At 39.6% G+C, this 22,603-nt stretch overlaps 1 protein-coding gene across 1 annotated transcript in view; it reads right to left on the minus strand.

Annotated features, from left to right (window-relative positions):
- Positions 1-22,603, minus strand: part of ADAM12 (ADAM metallopeptidase domain 12) — a 181,505-nt gene that overhangs the window by 18,890 nt on the left and 140,012 nt on the right. The window contains exons 12-14 of the mRNA XM_032191052.1: positions 13,619-13,796; positions 8,575-8,664; positions 6,993-7,188 (exon numbers count right to left, since the gene is read on the minus strand). Coding sequence (XP_032046943.1) covers positions 6,993-7,188; positions 8,575-8,664; positions 13,619-13,796 — 464 coding nt within the window. The remainder of the gene's footprint in view (positions 1-6,992; positions 7,189-8,574; positions 8,665-13,618; positions 13,797-22,603) is intronic.

Below are 22,603 nucleotides of genomic sequence, written 5' to 3' on the forward strand. Positions count from 1 at the left end.
AGACATAGGCCAGCTGGTAAGTTAACTCCCTTCCTTTTACAGGGGTCCATGTGATTCTAGCAAGGGCCCAGGAGCTGAAGCCAATGGAAATAGTTTTCAAGAAAGGCCCTTTTAACTATAGTTCAGAACAACAAGAAACCAGAAAAAAAAATCCATTTGCAAATGAGAATGTCACACAACAGTGTGACGTGGCAAAGAGAATATGGTGCTGTTGGATCAAGTTAATGCACTGGGGAGAGGAAAGGAACCTGTTTCCACCTTAATCTTCAGTAAATCCATGCCTGAGAGGAAAGGCTGATTTGAAACCAGGATCATTTCTACCAGGGTAGTCGAACTAGGAATCTGGGAAGACAGACAGCATCTGGTTCTTATCTATCGTAGCCTTTTGTAATACTTATCCTAACAGCACTGGAACTTCTCTGATGGCATTAGTACTGGAAATGTCTGTGCAGACAGATTACTCATCCCCACATTTTAGAAGTTAAAAGGTGCTATTAGAACATCTACTCTAATCCCTTATGCAGATAATATTATGTCCATTTTTCCCAGATTATGACCAACTACAGAATATCTTCTACATCCGTGCATTCATCTGACATGTCTAAGAGGTGGAGAATGTACTTTTGTGGCTTGACTGTTGCAATATTTAATTAGTCCCCATATTAGAATTTCATTCCTTTGTTCTAATGTGAAGTGTAGCTTTTGTTTCCAGCAAATAATTGCTGCTCTTTGATAGATTAGGGCCTTTTGCTGTCCCATATTTTCTTTCCATGAAGATAATTAATAGCACAATCAAGTCATTGCCAACATTTCAAGTGCTCCAATACACAGACTTGTTTTGAGGAGACAAGTTGGTAAGGATATATATTGGCTGACTCTCTTGGCATGTATCTGCTAGATACATTTTTGTACTTTTGATAGATCAGTGAAACTGAAACAAAAATAACTGACAACAAATGATGTGATAGCCTAAAGGCTGAGAACATACCACTTTCAGTGTTGCCTGATCTTTAACAGGGACAGAATTAATGTTCCATTTTTCACATGTTCCATCTTTCAAATATTTTGAGCCACTTGCCAGTGCATATGCCTATAACTGTGGCTAAAACATATAATTTATTTAAACTATCCTGAAGATTTGAAAGCCTTCAAAGAGGAAGAAGGCTTTAAAAAAGGGGGTCAAATTCCTGAAGAAGAACATACAAATATGATTGTAAAACTCCCAGATAGCATGGATCTTTTCACTAATAACTCAGAGATTAAAGCCTCAATTAATTATCTGCATTTCACAGTTAGAAGCTTGACTAATACTATATACTGCTGAACAGCAATCTAATGCTATTAAGGACAAAATATTAAAACTTGGAGAGGCTTAAGATGGCACCCTCTTTTCCTTCTAAGATTTTTACATACTGAAAATGGAAAACTCAGAAAGCAGGGCACAGAAGGAACAGACTGTGAGTTTCTGGTTCCCTGGAGAGAAGGACAAGAGCCTAAAATTCTTTGGAAGATTACTATTAAGCTTGCTGAGTTCAGAATTTTACTCAAATCTGGAACTATTAAAGGGACTTGCACAGGATTCTTTTGCTTCTTTTCATTAAACCACAAGCAATAATCAAAAATCAACAAAAGCATCCAGACAAGACACTGTACAAAATGCAAAAGTAAAATTTACATTTTCAGCATGTAGATTCCTCCTCGTCTATCCAGGGCAGGCACATTAACTATTCAGCATGATGCAAACATTAACATGTGCATACACTATGCCAGCTTCAGAGTGGAGAGGGAAGGCACGAAAGAAAAAATATGCTGTAAGTAAAAGTCCAAGAAAAAATAATTGCTTTTTCCTCCAACATCTGCAGTGTTTGACTTCCTCAGACCTACCTCACCCCATGACAATATGCAATTGCGATGGGTCTCCATATTTTTTTGGCTGGGACCCATGAATCCCAACCAGTTCAGACAGTGGAGTGTCACTGGGGTGGCTGGAGGATGTGTCAGCAGCAGCCCAGAGCACAGACACACTTTTCAGAGCAGTGTGTGGCTCCATGAGTTGCCAAAAGCAAAATGAATGTCCCATGCTTTGCCTATAAGTGACCTATAAAATGCTTATTAAAAAAATGATATTAAGGAAATAAGGGGCTTGCTGAAAGACTGAGAGTTTAAGGTATTTACCTTCCCTTTCACCTAGTGAATTTTTTTTTTTTTCCTTTTTTTTTCTTTTTTTTTTTGACTGTAGAAGTCAAGCATGGTACATGTGATGGAAAGCTGCCTGCAGGAAGAAAAACACATCTGCAGCATCCTTGCAGGGCTCAGCTAGTGAGCTTTAACTCCAACCAATATTACTTGACAAGAAAACGGATGTCATGGAGGACAAAATAATGCTCCCCTGCCATGCTTGGAGCAGTCTGTGTATGAAAACACCTGGTACCCAGTGATCATCTGGGGCCTGGAAACCAAAATCTAGCTTCAGTTTCTGTCTTCTGTATCAAACCAAAACACATGGTTGCTTGGGATTCAGATGGCTGCTCCTTCTCCTGACTGCTATCTCACAATATTTGGACATTTTTATAAATGAAAACATAGCAAACTATAAGAAGCTGAGCAGATGGAGCTACCGAGTTAAAAGCAGGATTTCAGAGGATGCTTAAGGAAGAGAATTGTAATGTTGCATTACTGGAGGAAACCCATTTATCATGATTGCAGCACATAAACTGCAGCAGAAAGTCCTGTCTTTCTCTATTTTGCTACCTCTACAGGCAAAGACAAAATGATTTGTGAGATTTACAGTGGATATTAAGTGCTTTGAACTGGATGAGCAGAGTTTATTTCACTTTGCTGTTGATAATTATAGTATCGTGACCCTGTAATTAAGGTCCTGTCAGCTTTTCCATGCTGAGCCTTATTTGAGGGATTAAATCAGCCGTTTGAAACTGCTGCAGGTCAAAGCTCACCACTGCAGTTGTCAGCCTGGAGACTTTTTTTTTTTTCCTCCAAACGTGTATATTGACAAACGCACTTCTTTCATGTTAAGATTGCAAAAAAAATGTTCTGCTCTCTCAGAAGCAGTGCAGAAATGCTGTGTCATTTCAGACCAGCACAAGACCTGCTGGGAAGATAAAACACTGTCACAGTCTCCCTAAAGAGAAGAGAGAAATTTCTGACCATGGTGCTGACTGCAAGAACAGAGAAACTTCGGTTATCAGGCAGCAAGCAGAAACAGAAGATATTTAGACTCACCTCCCAACATTGTCTCAGACTTATTAAAATTATATACCTATGGAGCGTACATAATGTGGAGGGGAAAAAAAAAAAAAACAAAAACACTCAGATGGGAGTTTTCTTACTTGTAGCATGATAACAAGTACCATGACCAATTAAATAAATAAATAAAAGCATAAAAATACATCTGTGTGTGCCACGTAGTTTGCACCTAGATTTTATATCTCATTAAGTCTGTTTTACTGCACTGAGGATCCAAGCAAACTTCCTTGAGCTTCCCTTGGCCTTTCTCTTCATCTTGGTGATCCCTGCTGTCAAGTCTCTGAAAAGTGGGATGGGGTTGAGCTATTATTTTTGCATGTAAGGAGGATGCCAGCTCTCGCTAGCTCTGAGAACATGGTTTAATGCTTTTCGCACCCCTAAAAGCAAAGGCATTGCTGTAAATCTGTGATGACCCAAACTGTTTGGTTTCACTGGTTATCCTAAATGAGATTCAAATTTTGCAGTACTCAGATAAATATGTATTCCTTCAAAAAATAGCAGTGGCTTGGCTGCCTAACTTAGATGGGAAAGCCTATCTGTTTTGCTTGTAGGGTTGTGCTTGGAAAAAAAATGCAAAGCTTTGGTATCATTGACAGGACTTTGTAACAAATATTGACAATAAAATTAAGATTGTTCCTGCCTAAACAAATGGCCATGTCTACGCGACAGATTTAAGCATGTTCTAATTATTAAGTCAATGCATGCCATTGGCTCCCCAAAATCATTGCTTTTTCCCTCTTGGGGAAATGTAGGAAAACACACCGACAAACATTTCCTTTTCTTCCCTGAAGAATCACTTTCTTGTCAATGCAGAAAATGCCAAGAGTTTAAAGCTGAGAATCTTCTATTCCTTGGTAATCAATAATTCCTCTCTCTTAAATAGCTTTATCTGTGTATCTTGGTGCTCCCTGCAAATGCCAGTGGAGTATCAGACATTACACAAATGCATTACTATCGATCTATCACTCTGTCACACCACTATCAATAGGTCAGATCAGTGCAATGTGAAATTTTTTAATACGAAACAAAAAAGGTCACAAGCCCCTCATGCATGCTGCTCCTTAAAGATAAAAACAACGAGAACTAATGCAAGAAAGAGAGAAGAGGAATCTGTGTGTTCTGTGAGCAGCCTGGAATGAACTTGATATTTATGGTTGTTTTCAGAGCTCTCCAGCCTATTGCAGATAGGAAACAGCAAAAAGTATTCCTCCAATTTTCCTCCAGAAATTATCTGTTGAAAGTAACCAAGAAACCTGATGAAACACGAGTACTCCTTTTTGGAAACAGATTCCTGCTGCTCAGCCTAATGTAAACTATCTCTGACAAACTCATTATTTTTCTTCAGAGCTAAAAATATTAAGATTGACATTTATCATTGGGCATCTGTAAGCCTATGAATGAAGAAAGATATACAAGAGAACACATCGATAAGAAATTCAATATACCGAATGAAGTTTTAAGAAAAGTTAACGTATTTTGCATGGCTTTCTCTTACAGAAAAGAAAAAGGGAACTAATGTAAAGGAACTATGGCCTGTTTTCCCTTTACTGTATAAAATTTTCTTTGAAAAACCCACAACTACTCCCTTATCCCACTTCCAACACACACAGTTGTTAAAAACAAATTTTAATCAATTACAGCAATCGGGTTAAAGGTTCAAACGTAACTTTTTGATACAAAGCCCAGGGACAACATCTTGATATGTCAAATTCCTCCTTCTGCTGCAAGCAGAGCTGGAGGGAAACAGTTTTCTTATCTGTCTTGCCAAAGCAGGCAAGATTTGAAATCTTCTCCTTTTTCCAGCTGCATGGCCCACCCACCCCTCTTCCCATTCCAGCCCTCTTCTGCCAGCTCATGCTCCAACAAGATGTAAGTATGAGCAGGTGGAGATATTTACAGCCCCGGTCTTTAAATTCAGAATACAAGCCTTTTTTTTTTTTTTTCTCTCTCTCTCTCTCTTTTTTTTTTTTTTCCTCTCTTCTCCCTCCCCTTTCTTTTTTGAAATCTAGTCTGCTCGAAGTTTGAAGATTTACAGGTATTATTTCTAATTTATACCTGCACCAGTGAGTTCAGAACTGAGGCTTGCAGTTCAGGTTCAGATAATAAGGGTATTCCAGTTAATGTCTGTTGTGACCATTTGAGCCCTGTTCCTAACAAAGTCATTTGTCTCACAAGCAGACCCCCACAGCCTTGACCGCCGGAGACTGCATGCACAGCAGTGCCCATGTTGAATAGCCCAGAGAAGGAAGACAAGAAAGAACTTGGGGAGCCCGGGGGTGTTAGAGGACGTGCTTTGTTAGGAAACAGACCTGGCAAGGGAGCTACAGCAATACAGCTTTCTGACCTTTAGCTGAATTTTTCTAAGCAACCAAAATTACTAACAGTCTGACTGAGTAACTTTCCATGGCATGGGAAACTGGTTCGTAAGGAGGTTTTGCTTTATACGAGAGAAATATCTCTGTATCCAGGGGATTAAAAAGTCCCAGTATGACTAAGACTGGAGGCTATAATTGCACATGCCTATATGAGCTCATATTACCTCTATGACACGAGTGGGATTCGGAGGAGTGCATGAGATGCATGGCTTTCTCCACGTAGGCAGTTTCGTTATGAACTGGAACTCTTCTAACGTGTTCCTATACCCACATGAACAAGCTAATGTCTCTCTGCTATCTGCATCACTGGCACTATTTCTTGAGATGCTTTGATGTTCATTTGAAAAGTTTGGAAAGTGGTCTGAGCTCTTATGAAGATTACTGATAAATTCTTCAGTGGACTTCTGATGAGGGCTATGACCAAGGGAAACCTCTGTGCATCATAAATTGATATGAAAATCTTGAAATAGAGTTAAAGACAGCTAGATACTGAATTGAAGGAACCTAAAGGAGCCAAAAAAGTTAGTTTAAAAGAAATAATTAAATGTGGCTCTTAATATCACCTCTCCCTGAGAGTTCAAAATATTTTCCCCTTTGAAAGAGGGACCAAGTGTGATGCTGAAGATATGACTTGTCCCAAGTGAGGCAACAGGAAACAGCAAAATGCTGAGCTAATGCTGGTATGTCAGTGGGAGGGCCACAAAAAGGTAGAAGGCGAACAGCTTTCCTGGGTTATCATCTGTTTAGGATAATTTAAGAGCTCATCATTTTAGATTTTTGCAAAAAGTGAGTGAATTCCCATGGGTGAATAAAATCTCTGCTTCAGTGCATACTCTGCTAAGAGAATTATCAGGAGGCAGGTTTACAGAGTAACACCAATTAATAAAATGCACAAGGGGCTGTGAGAATCTTGTGTTAGTGTTAAATATTGAACTCTATTTTGGGATGTAAGCAGACATTCTGCGGATGAGCAATTCAGAGATCAGGTGGAAGCAGTCTGAAAAAGGATGTGATTTCTACCTCAGCATTCAGGAGCATTCTGCAATTTATAGGATGAACTAAGACCATATCAATCAGTATTAAACGATTTGCCTAAGTTCACAGAGCCATTTGTAGTGGTGCTGTGGAATGAACCTAGTTACGGCCGCTCTCTACCTCCTGCTGCAAGAAATGAACATGACTGCAAATCAAGGAGAAAATGAATCACAAAATGATTCCCTCATTGTTCAGTTCTCCATTTCAGGAAAGAATAGACACAGATTGGCACTGTATAAAGTTCCCCCAAATCCAGCTATAATCACAGGCAACTTTTACTGCAGTCTGACAAGCAGATCTCCTGGTTCCTGGACTCACCCTGGCCCCAGAGGGTGATGCACTGCTGCTCGTGGGTCTGGCAGATGCCGTTGTAGCAGTAGCCGTCCACCCCGTGGCACGCGTGCCCATCGTGCAGGTACACATTAGCTGGGCAGTGAGGGCTGGCTCCCGTGCAAAACTCTGGCAGATCGCAGGAATTACTTGACTCTCTGCAAGAAATCCCCGCTGGTTTTAACTGCAAAACAAACAAAACCTTAACTGCTGTCGTTCCAATCAATAAGCGTTATGCAGCGGTGTAACCCTTGCAGCACACAGCTTTTTTTTTTCCACTGGCTCTGCACCAACTGACTGCAGTGGACAGCATAAGGATTACGCCACTCTTTAAATGTATTTATTTGATCCGTGTTGCAAAGTTGCTCAGGTCAGAAGGTAAATCCAGCATCTTGTTAGTTTTCAAATAGGAACAAAATTTTTCAATGCACCTCCTGCAACCATTCCTAAACACACAGATGCTGAAATATTTTGGGGCTGTAATGCAAAGGATGCTCCTTAGTGCTGATGGGAAGTCAGACCAGAAACCTTGCCATCCACACAGCACCAATCCCAGGTGATTGCTCTGTGCTGGGGCCAGGTGTGACAACACCACAGTGACCAGGGCAGCCAGATGACCACAGAACATCTCCAGCTCCAGCTGGAGCAGTCACTCACAGGGTCACCACCCCACCTGATGCTGGTTTCACTCCCTGAGAGCTTCCCTGATAGCTCAGGGAAATGTTGCTCTCTCACAGGCTTCAAGATCTTCTTCAACTTAACAATACCACCAGTCCAAAAAACTACTCCTCTCCTGTCCCAATTTCTCTAGATAACTCTGTTGTTCAGAGGTGAAGGCAACTAGGGAATGTTAAAAAAATCCCAGTCTGAACATTCACACATCACCAGCAACGAGAGACAGGTGTGCTCTGGGAGCACCATTGAACTTTAACTGCATCACCAGTGTTTTTGGTGAAAAGCAAAAACACATGAAGGTAATCCTCCCTAGGAAAATGCTGCAGCAGGTTGATGCTGTCCTGACAGCTTGCAGGTCTGAGCTTTTAGGCAGATGGTTGCCACAGACACAATGGAAACTTGCTGAATGCTTTATTAGCCCATATGCAAGAGTTGGTGTGAGAATTTGAGAAGGTAAATGCCTGCAGCAAGTTGGCTTTTTATAGCACATTAGGAGTCCACAAGAGCTGATGTTCAGCCATTAAAAATATATATGCTGTTGACAGAATTAATATTTCAAGAGTCTTCCCATAAAAAGAGGGTCCATCATTTAACGACTGCTTGCCACAGCACAACATCCACATAAGCATGAAAAACAGTCAAGTATACAAGTTCATGAAAAGGAAGAGGTTTTGCATGAACAAATGAAATGGCTACAAATAGCACAGGCACTGTTAAAGAAGTCTGCCCTTTCAGTAACTGTTAGAGTTTGATTCTTTTTTTAATTGCTCACAAGAAATGCAAGGGTCTTAATGCTGCTAATTTGGGTCTGTGTTCTTGCTTACTCGTCTGCTGTTGAGAAGATTATGGAAGTGTGCCCACCCCACACAAACAAGAAAGATTTCCGTCAGTTCACCTTGCAGTCTTCACAGCAAAGTCCATGTGCACACACTGCTCCTGGTCTCAGAGTACAGGTAGTTGCATTACAGCACGGGTTTGTACATTCCTAGACGGGGGATAAATTAAAAGCAGACAATTTTCAATCACAAAGAGCTGTAAATCAAGAGAGGCTGACGTTCTCAAAGAGGTGCTATAGCCCTGCCAAGAAAAGCTAGGCATGAATTAATGAATTATGTATGAAATTCGACAACTTGATCCAAACAGTCTTGTCTGTCCTTCCTTCCTACAACTGCAGTAATTGTAGTAAAACCAGAGAAGCCACTGAGGAAGGCTGGTTTATTCTAGCCAGGGGTCTAGTGCCAAACAGCACGAACAACTCAAGTGTGCTGCTACCTATCCTGACACAACAGTATGGTGTTTTATTTCCACTAAGTTCAGTGGAATTAATCACCTTCTGTGGAATTCACCACAGCTGAGGATCCCAGACCTGTGCCCCAGGTACTGAGCATCACCACTGCAGCTCTCTGTTTTGTGATAGATGCTTACCAAATTTCTGTCTTGCATAGAGTCTGCTGCCTGCTGCAAAGAAAGATGATGACACCATTCCATATAATCTTTTCTTGGGGTATTCCAGTAATAGAGCTTTGCGAAGAGCATGAATTGCATTATTACTAACTGATACATCCCAATTTCACACTCATGGATTAGATGGCTGCACATGGGCTTTTACAAACTTTATTCTCAGTAGAATGAGCTGTTAAGAAGTTTCAGAAAATAATGGAGTTGTTTTTTCCGAGATTATACTCACAAGCTGCAAGTTACATCAGCTACACTGGAATCTCAGCTCTCTAACAAAAATAGCAGCAGATAAAATTGCTCTTCAGCTGTGTTAAGTCAGTTTGACTTAACAAGGGATCACTAACAATACAGGGAACACAGGAAAAATAAGTGGGTTAGAATGATGTTCACAGCCTCTTGCTACCTTATTGGCTTTTGTAAAGCTTTCCAGCTGGAAGATAGGGCTGCCATTGCACTCGCAGATGAGCAAAATGATTCTCCGAATTTCACTGTTTTCTGCCTGAATATACAAAGATAACTGTGCTGCTCTGAAGCAGCAGAACAACTTCCTGCACCTATTTTTGATCATACTGGAAGGCAGCAGGCTACACAAATATTTCTGCACAGCTGCTGTATTTAAGAAGTAACATTCCTCTGCACAGAAGAAGATCTTATAAATTCATCTCAATAGCAACCTGAGAAAAGCAGAGTGAAGGAAAGCGATGTCAATCCAATTAACATACTTCTGAAACTGTCAGCTCCTATACCCCATCATCAGGCCATCCACAAAGCAACCCAAGGAAAGCAATTGGCATTCCACAGGCAGCGTGGGACAAAGACACAGCTCCCTGAATGATGTTGCTGCAGCCTTTCAAATTTCCAATTGCTCACTCACTTATTACTCATTGCAGGGAATGAGCTTGGTAAATAGTTTTTGTGCCTGGGCTATTAAATTGTCAGGAATGGTTTTAACATAAACAAACAGGCAAGCAAAGAGAAAAGGCTCACAAGGTTTTTGGAGGCTGGAAGAGAGATGGGAGGCAGCCACCTGAAACTACCGCCCTGTCGTAGTTTATTATTATTAGTCATTGCTAGCTACAACAGCAATGATGGGAGGTGGGTTTCTTGGTGTAGATCTCCTGGGTTTATCAGAGTGTCTTAAACAGACTAATGCAATAATTATTCTGGCATCACCTACATGACACCTTGTTTTCACTCCCACTTTCTTTAGAATACAAGATAGACCACACCTCACCCATCTAACCTTGCTACACCCTGACAGCAGCCAGCAGAAAATGCTTGCAGACAAGAATATGAACACAGATATGTGATACTTTCCTCATCTCCTGGGTTCCTTGGATCCATATGCATTTAAGCACCTGCAACATTTGGTGGAAAGGAACTCACAAGTAAGCTACACAGTCTGGGGAGCAGCTCCTTCTGCTTGTTTGAAACCTGCCATTTGCTAACTTCATTTGCACAGTTCTTGCCGGGGGCAATTGCTCCCTATTCACTCCTTTCCAATTCACTCATGATTTTATCAGCTTCTGTCACTATTTCCTTCATTTTCTACTTTTCCAGGCAGAATGCCTCCAAAAGTTTAAACAACCTTGGTTGTTTTTCTTTCAGCCTTTTTTCATTCTGCTTTATCCTTATTGAGACCAGGGAGAGGTAGGAAAAAGCTGCACATGCTGTCTCAGACACATTATGAAGCAGATTTATAGTGGCTTTCTGGTCCTTTTCTTTTAAATTTTTGTTTGTTTGTTTGGTTGGTTGTTTTTTCCTATTTCCTTCCAAGTAATTTCTAACAGCCTATTTACCTTTTTGACTACCCTTGAGCACTGAGCTGACATTTTCATAACACTATTTATAGCAGTAAGAAGTCTTGCTCCTCTATGGTCAGAGTCAGCTCAGAGTCCATCATCCTATCTGTGATGTTTGGAACATGCCTCACTCTGCACGCGATCCCATTTTTCACCTTAATGCCCAGTCAAGCTATCTCAGAAGGTTCTTCTCTAGTTCTTCATAGCCAGCTTTCATCTCTACAGGCCTAGCTAATACCATCAGCAAGTTCAAGACTATTCCTCTTCTCAAGCTGTTTATGAATATGCTGAACTGTGTAGTCTTCCAGGACACATCTCACAGATAATGTCACTGTAGATCTTCCACTGCCATACTTGACTATTTACATTTGCCCTATATTTCGTGTCTTTTAACCCAGTTTTTGTCTGTGCAATATTCATTCATCCTATAGCCGTGTAGTCTTCTAAAGAGGCTTTGGTCTAAAGCTCCTTTGAAACAGGCTGATATAACTGGATCTTCCCTTTCCACCTACTTGCTAAATCCTGCAGAGCTCAGTGATAAGTTTGTAAAGCAGGTCGTCCTGGCACAAAAGCAGGACTCAGAACAGTCCCTGGCATGCCACAGCTACTCAGGCAGTAGCTCTTTATTACATTTGCCAGTAATTTGTTTGGAACTGACTTCTCATTTACCAATTTGTGGTATTCTGATCTTCCTTGTAGCCTGTTATAAAATTGGCCACATTTGTCACCTTCCAGTTCTTATGGACCAAAGGTACAAGGGTGTTTTTTTGTTATTGTTTGTTTGCTTTTTTTTTTTGCCCCCCCCTTTTTTTTTTTTTTTTTTTTCCTTTTTCTGTCTTTGTATGTATAATCCACATTAACCCTTCTTCCTGTACAGCTGACATTGGACAGCATATTGGACATTAAAATACAATCCCAAATTAGGCTAAACTGGTAATATCATCCTTGGTTGGGAGTCATACTCTTGGCCTGGTGGTGAGCACACCAGCTTCCATTATACTCAAGAAGCTGACCAGCATCTGATGCATATGAGACCATGATGTGTGAAGGTAACCAAACAGTCCCTACTGCATCACTGTGTCCGGGGTTGTCTGAAGGGTGGGAGGTGTACCATAGCCCTTATGAATCCATTGCTGTCCTGCTGATAAGGAATGTCACTGATGATCTCAGCATGGAGCTGATGTTTTAGCTGGGGGACAGAGCAGAGCTGTTTTTCCTTGGCAAGTAACACAGAGAATTCTTCAACGCCTCATCGAAATTCTGAGGGTAAAAGATTCTTGAGTAAAGGAGAAATGTCCTTACCCACCATCTACATCTATATATTCAGACAGATACTTAATTCTGATCAACGATATAATACAACTAGCACATGTTATTGCACAGCTTTCCATGCCATAAAGTACTGCACCACTATTGACAAAACTCAGCTGGTCTAAATGACTGGACAGTGAATTGCTAACTACTCTAATATATATATATATGTGTATATATTTATGTATGTATTTGGTACCACTTGGATTATAGCAGTAAAATCCAAACTAATTTAATTGGACCCAAGGTGCATTTTAGCAACATAATTAAAAAAGAAAAACATAGAAAGAAGAGGCAAATCAAGTCAGTGCTTGCTGATGTTAAGTGGCTTTGACTTGAAAAGGTATTGCTATCATTCAAAAGTGAAAATGAGAAAGATAACTGGGTTAGAAAGACATTTGCAAGCTGCTTGCACTCTATTGACTTTAAACTAGAAGATAAGCCTGCTTCCTCCAACCTTGTTACCCTGAAGAATGAGTGAACTGTCAGGAAATCCTTATGGCTTGTGTAAATCCAATACACTGTATAGACAGGATACAGCAATATCTCAGTGTTTTAACTGCCCCGATCTATTTTGTCTGCAGAGCTGTATTTATCACAGGAAACAAATCCCTCATCTGCTGATGTATTTAATTCAGATAATCTGGGAGAAGTTCAATACAGCCAATGAACATGGGGAGCCAAAAGGATAAGAATGTATGCTCGGATATTATTTGACCCCCAGGTTTTGCCTATCTCCTCCTGATCTGAGCAGTCCTCTGACACATTCTCTAAACTAAACGAAATGATTGTTGAAGTAGTAGTAATCTTTCTGGGAGTCAGTAAAGGCTATTTTTGTTAGCAGGGTAATTGGCTAACAGCAAAAAAAAAATCTCATAGCAAAAGAGGGAAAGGTGTTGTACGTAAAACCTGAAACTGGCTGCAACAAAATAGATACCTAAGCAGTATCAATTCAGTAGGTTCTCATAGATGGAAGAGAACTTTCAGTTAATGTGTGGTATCCTGAGAAATCTAAGTGATGTTAAGAAATTTATTTTGGGTTTCGGTTATTAGCTTGTTTGTACAGGCATCTCTGTTGTTAGGACCGTGATACACATGGCTGGTCTGTTGGATGAACCACGAGAGATTTTGTTCCTTAATGGCAAACTGAGCACATGTTTAACTAATGCTTTGCAATTTCAGCAACCCAAATGCAAGGCAAGCAGAAACCCCGCATTTCTGAGGACTCTGAGGCTTAAGCTGATAAGATAGGAGCAGAGAAGAGGAAGTTCTGCTTTACACCAAACATGCCAAACCAACTCTGGAACTTCTCTACTGTTAAAACCCAGCAGATAGGAGGTGAGTAGTAATTCACAGGTGGTATCTTACATCAGGCTCCCCACAGTCGCACTCCTCTCCATCTTCCACGTAGCCATTCCCACACTTCTGTCCACCAAAGGACTCCTTGACTTCAGGCAAGTTAAACAGACACATTCCCACTCCTTTCTCCAGGCTGTTTTCCAGGTCCTTTCTGCTGCAGCTACTGAATACCATGGGAAATGGGTAGCTGGAAGAAAAATTCATGAAAAAAAAAATCATTATCAGATGAAAACATCTCTCTCCTGTCACACTGCTGACCTTTAAGCACACCTGTGCACAAATAAGAAGGCTGTGTTCAGTTTTTTACCCTTTAACACTAGATTGAGATACAGCAATTCACTGTGAAATTGTGCCAAAAATGTTTATTACAATTTCTGATGACGAGCAAGGAAATTTCCATCATTTGCATTTAAAGTTGTAACTGCTGGTAAAGACTGGAAGCACTCGTACTTGGATTTCCTTCTCCCCCTTCTGTGCAGGTAGTTACAGAGCAAATTTTGATTCTGACCCTAAAGAAATGCTAGGCTTGCAGGGAGGATTCTAACATTCAGCGGACTGCAAAACATCCTAAAAAGTCTTGGAAAATGTAGCCTCAAATGACAAATTCATTCACTCTCTGCGGAGTGGCAAACTTCCCGCATGTTTTTAGAGAAAGAGAGAGAGAAAGAAACAACACGTTAATTGGTGAGAACCTGCTACTACAGTTCACCAAAGTTGAGCTTGGGAATTGAATGATTAAACCAAATGCAGTTCTTCTTTGAAATCTGGCTGACTATAAAGACACTACTGAAAATGCCCATGTTTTGAATTCATATTGATGAGAGCAGAATTTGGCCCTGCTGTGCAGGCACCGAGGGTCTCTATTTAATTTTGGAAAATGCATGGACAGTTAGTGAAATGATCCAGTGGAGTACAAATGTCACCAGATAATCTGTGTTTTTTGATGGAGGACGTAATTCCATTCTCATTAATGAACATTTGCAGTTTGACTCAAAGAAATGAGACAAATGACACCTGGGTCTGGCCATCAGAGTTATATCCTACAGAAGTCTGCTGTGCCCTCTCTGCACTGAGATGAACACACAATTACATTGAATCTGGATTACAACCAAGCAGAAAAACAGCTTTCAAGCTGCCTTATCTCCCCTAAGACCCAGGACCTTCTTTACTGCTGCTCCACAGTCAAGCGGTAATTTAACATTACAGCAGCACAGGGAGACAACCTGATAATGACTGGACTTTATTCACTAAACGCTTTGTATCAATCATGTATTATTAGGGACAGGGCATAATCCTTGCCAACAAGCAAGATAATAGATGGAAGTTCTGCACTGCTGAGCTTCAGACTTCGATGAATCAACTGTTATTTCTAATATTCTGAAATGAAAAGCTTGCTTTGTGGATGATAATACCTACTGCTATCAAAAATGGATAATTTCTATTTAAATAAAAAGAAATGCTTGACAATTGCAGATGTGATATAACTTCCCATGCTTAGGATTAGCTAATTAGGATCTTGTAGAAAGGTTAGGGGTACTCTACAGAACAGAATTAATTTTATGCCCTCTTAAAATTACCTTTTTGCAGATTATTCTGCAGTAATACAGCCAGCTTGTTGGTAAATGACATAAACATGACTGTTAAGAAGAAAATAATTTTCATGTACCACTACAAGGCTTGTCTAGTTAAACTAAACAGTTCTGTGGTTCACTGACATATGACTTCAGAAAGTTAATAGGCCTCTTCACTTAAGAAGCTGATTTCTGGAAAATGTTAATGTTTAGGCAAAATGACAGAGTCTAAGATAAACAAATTTCAGAATAGCATGAGGTAGGAGTCAGGCTTCTAGCTGCAGCTCCGGGCTCAAGAGGAAATGGAAGGTACTGAGAGTAATGAAACAGAAAATAAAGGCACTTGGGAAAACTTCTACTGACCTTTTTATATTAAGCAAATGGAGATGATCTTAACTGAACACCACAAGTTCCTGTCCCACTCTTAGTTTGATTGGAAAAAAGGCACAAAGTTTTGTGTGCATGACTATGATCAAGTAGGTAGATGTCAAACACTTCTATCAAACAACCTCAAGAACCACAGATACATCTGAGTGATAAATCCTCTACAAAATATATGAGTGCTTGATCAGAATTGATCCTCATATCAAAGTGTGAATAAATGAATATTGCATCATCCAGGCAAGATCCTTCACTTCAGTGACACAGATTTACTTTGATATCCACTGAGAGGATAGTCATACAGTCGCAGGGAATCATACAGACCTTACACAGTCTGAAATCAATTCAGGAATACAAATAATGCATTTTTCCCTGTGCCAGATGTCTGAGCCACATGCAGTCCATAAGAACAGCTTGCCAGTCAAAACCATCAGTATTTTAAGGGCTGTTCCTTTGTATCCATGAATGCTCAGGGTCATTTGCATGAATGTGAGATGTGTCTGTCCATCACTGGGAGAACAGAATCCTTACTCTTTACCAGAGGTGAAATAATGTCATTGTTAATGAATGAGGTTTCTGTTTCCCCCCCAAAGGAACTTCAAGCTGTTTCCTATTTTGAACTAAGAGATCCATTCATCTTCTGGCTTTTCCTGCTCTTGACGCTGATTTCCTCAGCTGACATCAGTGCAGCACATGTTATTTGATGAAATTTTCTGAAAATATTTTTTCTTTACCAAGTAAGCCCAAAATAAAGCAAAGTAAAAACGAAGAAAAACACAACAAATGGAAACAGAGAGCACCTGAAGGATAACCACACATACGAGAGAAGATACCACATCAATTGATGTCAGTTGGTATATTGGAAGCATAACTGATCATTAATATCATGCATGTTGTTAAAAGGAATCTAGAGCCTGTGAAAAATCATGACTAGTCATGTGAACGATAGTCATCCTCTAAAAAGTTTCAGCACACTACCCTGTGAATAAGCTTCAGTCCTCACCTGGAAGGATTTCCTTTGTGTGGGAAAACATCATGGAGTCTCTTCAGTAAAGTCAATCCTTGACCTGCCTCTAAGATTTCAATATCATGATCAGAGATATTTGTGTTTTCTGTGGTACCCCAGGCACTTATCCTTTTGGAATAACCCTCAGATACCACTTTAGTCCAACCTAATTCCTATTCTAGCATGCTGAATAGCCCACACATTTGCTACACTCTTTGAATCTGTAAATTTAATACACAATAGATCATTTAGTTGAACCATTCTTGCTCTGGGTACAACTCTGCAGAACTCAAATTGTGCCTGGCACTACATCAGTCTCTTCAGTGGGTTTACAGCAAGGAAAGTAATTTCAGAGTCTTTCTACCCCTCTTGAATCCACAGCATTCCTCTATGTCTCCTTAGTGCTTAAAAGATGCATGTAATCTCAAGCAATGACTATCCTAGTTCCCAGCAAAAATAGCTTTGACTGCTCCTGCAAATGAGAGATTCACAGTAGTAAGATGATGGCTGGTAATTGATTCCTTTATAAACAGAGTCTGGTCTTGTCCCATTCATTTATATTTCAAGCACTCAAGCCATTCAAATGCCAGTTTCCTCTATCTACTTTTGCATTTAGCCTGTATTAGATGGCTCCTTTCATTAACTAAGTGAAGTGGCATCATCATGGGAAGTGTCAAGTCCCTTTTAAGAAAAGAGAATTCTTTGTCTGTACTAGCACTGCATTGCCCAGCATAGTTTCTTTTTTGCATGAACTATAAAAGTTCATCTCCATCATCTCCATTTCAGAGGCATTTCCCCTCCTAATGCACTGAAGAGTAAGAGAATACATGGACAGAAAAAGTCAGAATCACTGCCTCAGAAAATTACAGTTTTTAGAGATAAGACAGCCAAGGTATTCAGGAGAAAGCGAGTGGCTGCTGATTGATGCATGGTAACACAGCAGATCAGCTATAGCCCTAGCACAGATCCTGCTGCTGAGCAGCATTTGCCTTTTCTGTCTTTCTCATCCAATGCTCCAGCTGGAAAATGCCTGGAGGGGCACTGAGATGGGCTGCAGGAGATCCCTGCTCTATTCTAAGCCCCACCACTGAACTGCAGTGATACCTTGGGAAAGCCATCGGAAGTGAAACTCCCTTCGTTCTAAACTTGTAGATGTCTAGCTGCATCTTTAGGTTCCTGAACATTGAGTACCTTGGGTCTGCCTCCTCCATGTTCCTTCACCATAAAACATAAGGCTCCCTTTGAAACACATTTCGCTGTTTCTCAAGAAGAACCACTGAAGCGGTATCCCCATCAATACTTCTGGCAGTTCTCTGCATATTGCATAGGATGATAAACTGCTGATTCACAGTATCTTGGAAATGAATATTATGATTATTCTGAATTTTGCTATCTAATCTCAGATTTTTTCTTACTCAAGAACTGTAAGACATTCATAAAGTAACTGACATTATCTCCAAAAGGTTGGTATATGTACACACACACATTATATAAATACATACCTTATATATCTATTTATAGGGTTCATTTATTCCAGTTCATATCACAACCTGATTATTCAGCATTACAGCAATGTTTATACAGAGCCTTTTACCCAAGGCCCTGAAGTGTTTTACAATTATTCACTCAATTAAAATGCACAACAGCCCCAAAGAGCTCTACTAAGTACCACCAGGCCTTCTTCCCTGAGGTAATATGATAATTGGAGATTATATTAATTTTAAAAGGGCATTTTGATTTTCCACCACTTACTTATTGAAACAACTGTTGACTAGCTAATTTCCAAAGGTGCAGAAAATGGGACCTGGATTTGTCCAGAATGCTAAAAAAATCAAGCTTGATATGCCATATTTAGAAACAGCTCAGGCACCAGCAATTTTTTATTTTATTTTTTAAGAGCATGAAGGTGTTATTAACAAACCCTGAGCCCTGAGCAGTTAGAAATTTCACTAATTAAGCAAGTGAATTTCCAACACTTTCCATGAAAACTCTTGTCCAAACTGAACATCTGTGTCTCGTAGTGTCTGTCTTGACCCCAGGACCCTTTCAGATCCACAGTTACACTGACCTTTTTTTTTTTTTTTTTTTTTTTTTTTTTTATCTTTTTGTAGGTTTTTTGTTTGTTTGTTGCTTTTTCTTTTTTTTTTTTCTTTTTTTTTTTTTTCTTTCCCAAGTGAGGGACTAAGCCAAGAGCACCATTCAACAGCATTGTCTTTAACTCAAGAGGTGCCTGAGATAAGCAGCTGCCTTCACTGCCACCCTTTCCTATAGAACCTCACCACAGAAGTACAGGCTCTGACATTCAGTTGGGAATCCTGGAGCTCCTGCCCCACTGAATGGGAGACTGAAAACAACATCAAGGTTTCCATGTCAAAATAAATAAAAAAAATAAAAATAAAAATTATATATATCTATATATATATATACACATTTATATGTTAGGGTAGCCTACATGTAAAGACACTTGCTTGGAAGGAAAGCTCAGGGTGTTAGTGCTATGCTCTAAATTGCCTATTATTTTTATCCAAATAATATTCAATGTAAAAATTTGTCAGTAGTATCTGGAGAAAAGAAACCAAGAGCCTACTTGCTCTTTGGAATACCTTCTAAAGCGGACTATAACCATATTTGGTTTTACTTAGTTTCTTAGACTTAATTAGTCTCCAAAACTATTGATTTATGGCTGCACAGTAGCTCACTTTCAACTGGAGAGGAAGAGAGCAACTCAGATCCTTGTTTTGGAGGTAGAAGAAAGAAGTATGAGCTCCCTCTTCATAGATTCCTAGAATTATTAATGTTGGAAAAAACCTCCAAGGTCATCTCCTCCAACCATACTCCTACCACCAATGTCACCCACTAAACCATGTCCCTAAACACCATGTCCAACCTTTCCTTAAACACCCCCAGGGAGAGTGACCTCCCTGGGCAACCCATCCCAACACCTGACTGCTCTTTCTGAGAAGAAATTTCCCCTATTTTCCAACTTTTCACACCTCACAGAATTACTTAACCATGAATGTGTAGATTTTCAGTTGAAAATCCCCATCTTATATAGGAACCTAAGCCCAACTTTTAAAACTTGAAAAATCGAGAGAGTTTTGCTTTTGTTCATTGAAGTATATATGATTTTTTATAGACAAATTGCCAGCAGCAGAGACAATAACACAACGGTAACACCCTAGAATGTAGAAACTCAAGTGAAATGAGTGTTTTTAGACCCACTGAGGTGTTGATTTCAAAGAACCATGACAATTTACCCACCTCCTCTAACTCCTTATCTAATTGACATAATTCTTTCTCACAAAAAGATATCCCCCTTGGTTTTAACCTCCTAGACATTATTACTGCTCTCCATCCCTTGAAAATAACTTTTATTCTGCTCTCCTAAGAGATATGAGCCTAGCAGAACAAAACTGAATTTGCTATTAGATGACATTTTTAGAAACTTCAGCTGTTCTATACAGTGTCTTATGTTAATGAATTAGTAATCATAGAGAACCTCACAGAGTAGGGTATTGAGCAGGAGATAAATCCAGTTCTCTTTGATATTGAAATAGGTTTTCAAATACTATAGATCTCTCAGTCTATAAAGTTCTGTCATTGCACATTACTTCATACACCTCAGGTTTTAATAGCAACTGTTTAAAATTAGGCAACCTCCATAGCATGGAGGGTTTGTTAATCTATAATTTAAACAATGGCTTCATTTGTAAGTAGTTTTGGGGGAGACAGATAGTTTTAAAGTAGATCTCACAAGCACAATAAAGTAAAAGGAGATCCTAAAAGTAGCTGCAGATTTCTTCTCACCCAAAGGTTTTACATACAGCAGATTTTTTTTTTTTTTTTTTTTTTTTTTTTTTTTTTTTTTAAACATATATATTAAGTATTGAAGTGGGAAGTTGCTTCAAAAGCATCTAGGTGTCTGGCAACTCATACTTATTTTTCTAGCCTATTTTTCACTCTTGCTCCTCCGTTATAGTTTTAATCCCTAAAGCATCAATAAAGTAGAGCACAGAATTGGGCCATGTAGTTATACATGACATCAAAGCTCTTGCTGTCTGAGTTCATGGTCAGTGATTTAAAAGCAAGCCTAGATTTCTCCCACAGTTTTGTCATGTTCACTACATGGCAGCATTTATACTTCCAATAAATAACTGTGAATGCCACACTAGTGATTAAATTAATTGATATGTAGTGACAGTGGCTTGCTGAACTACAATGAAATTTCCAGGGTTATTGAAATAAAGTCTTTCCAAGTAAATGTTTAAACTTCACATGTAAATGCTTTAGGATCTTTGTAATTTAGCCCTGGGGATAATGCAGATTCCCAGGCTTCATTCAAGTAATATTACTTCAGGTGCATAGGCCGGATTCTCATAGCCCCAGCTGAGATCTGACCTCTCCCATTAAACTGAAAGTGAAAATTTTACTACCTGAAATATTCAGAAAAGCAGATTTATAGTATTGAATGTGGGACTTGAGGGCAGAAAGCAGTGGTGAAGTAAATGACTGGATGGTCCAGAAAAATACTTTTTGTAGAGGAACAACACTTAATGGCTTTATACAGTATACATTGTCATGACTTGATATTTCTGCAGTCACAAAACTGCCAAATAAAACATTATTAGCAGTTACTTTTACTTTGACAAATGTACAGTCAGAGAAGTTTTTTCTTGTTGAGAGGCCTGTTGTGACTTTCATTTCTGTGTTCAATGGGTGAAGCAATACCAAACCAATTTATCAATCTTGACAGTATTCTGACGATACTCTGGAGTTATCTGCATTGCAAAAGCTCCATGGGAATTGAACTCAGACAACTGTTCTTCCTGTTGGAAACTGGACAGCCAAGGAAAGTAGCTATAATCAGTTTGAATTTGCCTCTGGCTCATCTCTTGCTCTGTTTCCTTTTAGACCACTACCTCATTAATAAAAATTTGCTGGATTGCTTTGAGTTCAGGTTTCGCAATCTACTGCTTAAAACTTGATGTGAATCCAATGCTGACTACAGTAAAATTATTTAAAAAAAAAAAATCATATACAAGAGGAAGGGATAAAAAGGCCAGGTCAGGTCTGGTCCCAGGCTAAAGGAAAGCAAGGCAGCAGGCATCCCATGCCTCCATCAGTTACCAAGACTGAAGGAAACTGCAGATAAGAAGCATGACCAGCATTCTCTGTGTTTACACTTGTCACAGAAAACACAGCACCCTCAGCACAAGATAAGCAAATAAAGATAAATGCTCCATCTTATTGCTCAAAATACCTTGCTAAAGGTCAGATTCCCATTGATTTCTGGTTAGATAAAAGGCACTCACTGATCTGGCTTGAAATGCTAGGAAAGCCTCATGGCCTGATAACACTTCATTTATTCCCAATGTGATTTTATAATCAATTTTAGTTTTAGACAGTTACATTCTGATTTTGTCCTTTGAAAAACATTGCAATTGTTTTTTAAATAGGTCAGAAGCAGACTGACAAAAAATATAAATCTGACTTTGGGAACTGGGTTTTGAGAGGATTGCTTTTATAGAGAGCATGGTGAAGGAGCAGAACAAAATTATTTTTCAAAAACCAAGCCAAATCAAGCAAAGGGGAGTATCAAACCCGAATGGTAACAGAGAAAAATCAACAATACTTATTTATGCACACTTAGCTTTTTCACTAGTACAGTCTCCTGTCCTGCTTTGTGTGAATCCTTAACACAATTCAGGATATGCCACACCCAGAAGAAGCACAGTTATCCTCCTAGTGATGCTGTGACCCATCTGACCAGCCTGATTTAAAGACCTGCCACACTTTGCGTACTTATGTAGTAGACTCAGAAGATGAATTTGGGCTAGAATAAGCCTGCAGATCAAGTGAACAGATCAAATGACAACAAGGTAAGGGAAGAAGGCTCAGAGTATGCCAGAACCCTCACGAGGAAGAAGCTGGGTCAAGGTGAAGAGACTTGGGAAACATCTCTGAACAAAGCTCTTGAGGAAGCATTAGGAGGATGAAGCTCATGGAAACGCCAGCTGGTATGACAAGGGTGTTAGA

Source organism: Aythya fuligula, chromosome 7 (genome assembly GCF_009819795.1).
Source record: "Aythya fuligula isolate bAytFul2 chromosome 7, bAytFul2.pri, whole genome shotgun sequence".
Lineage (NCBI taxonomy): Eukaryota > Metazoa > Chordata > Aves > Anseriformes > Anatidae > Aythya > Aythya fuligula.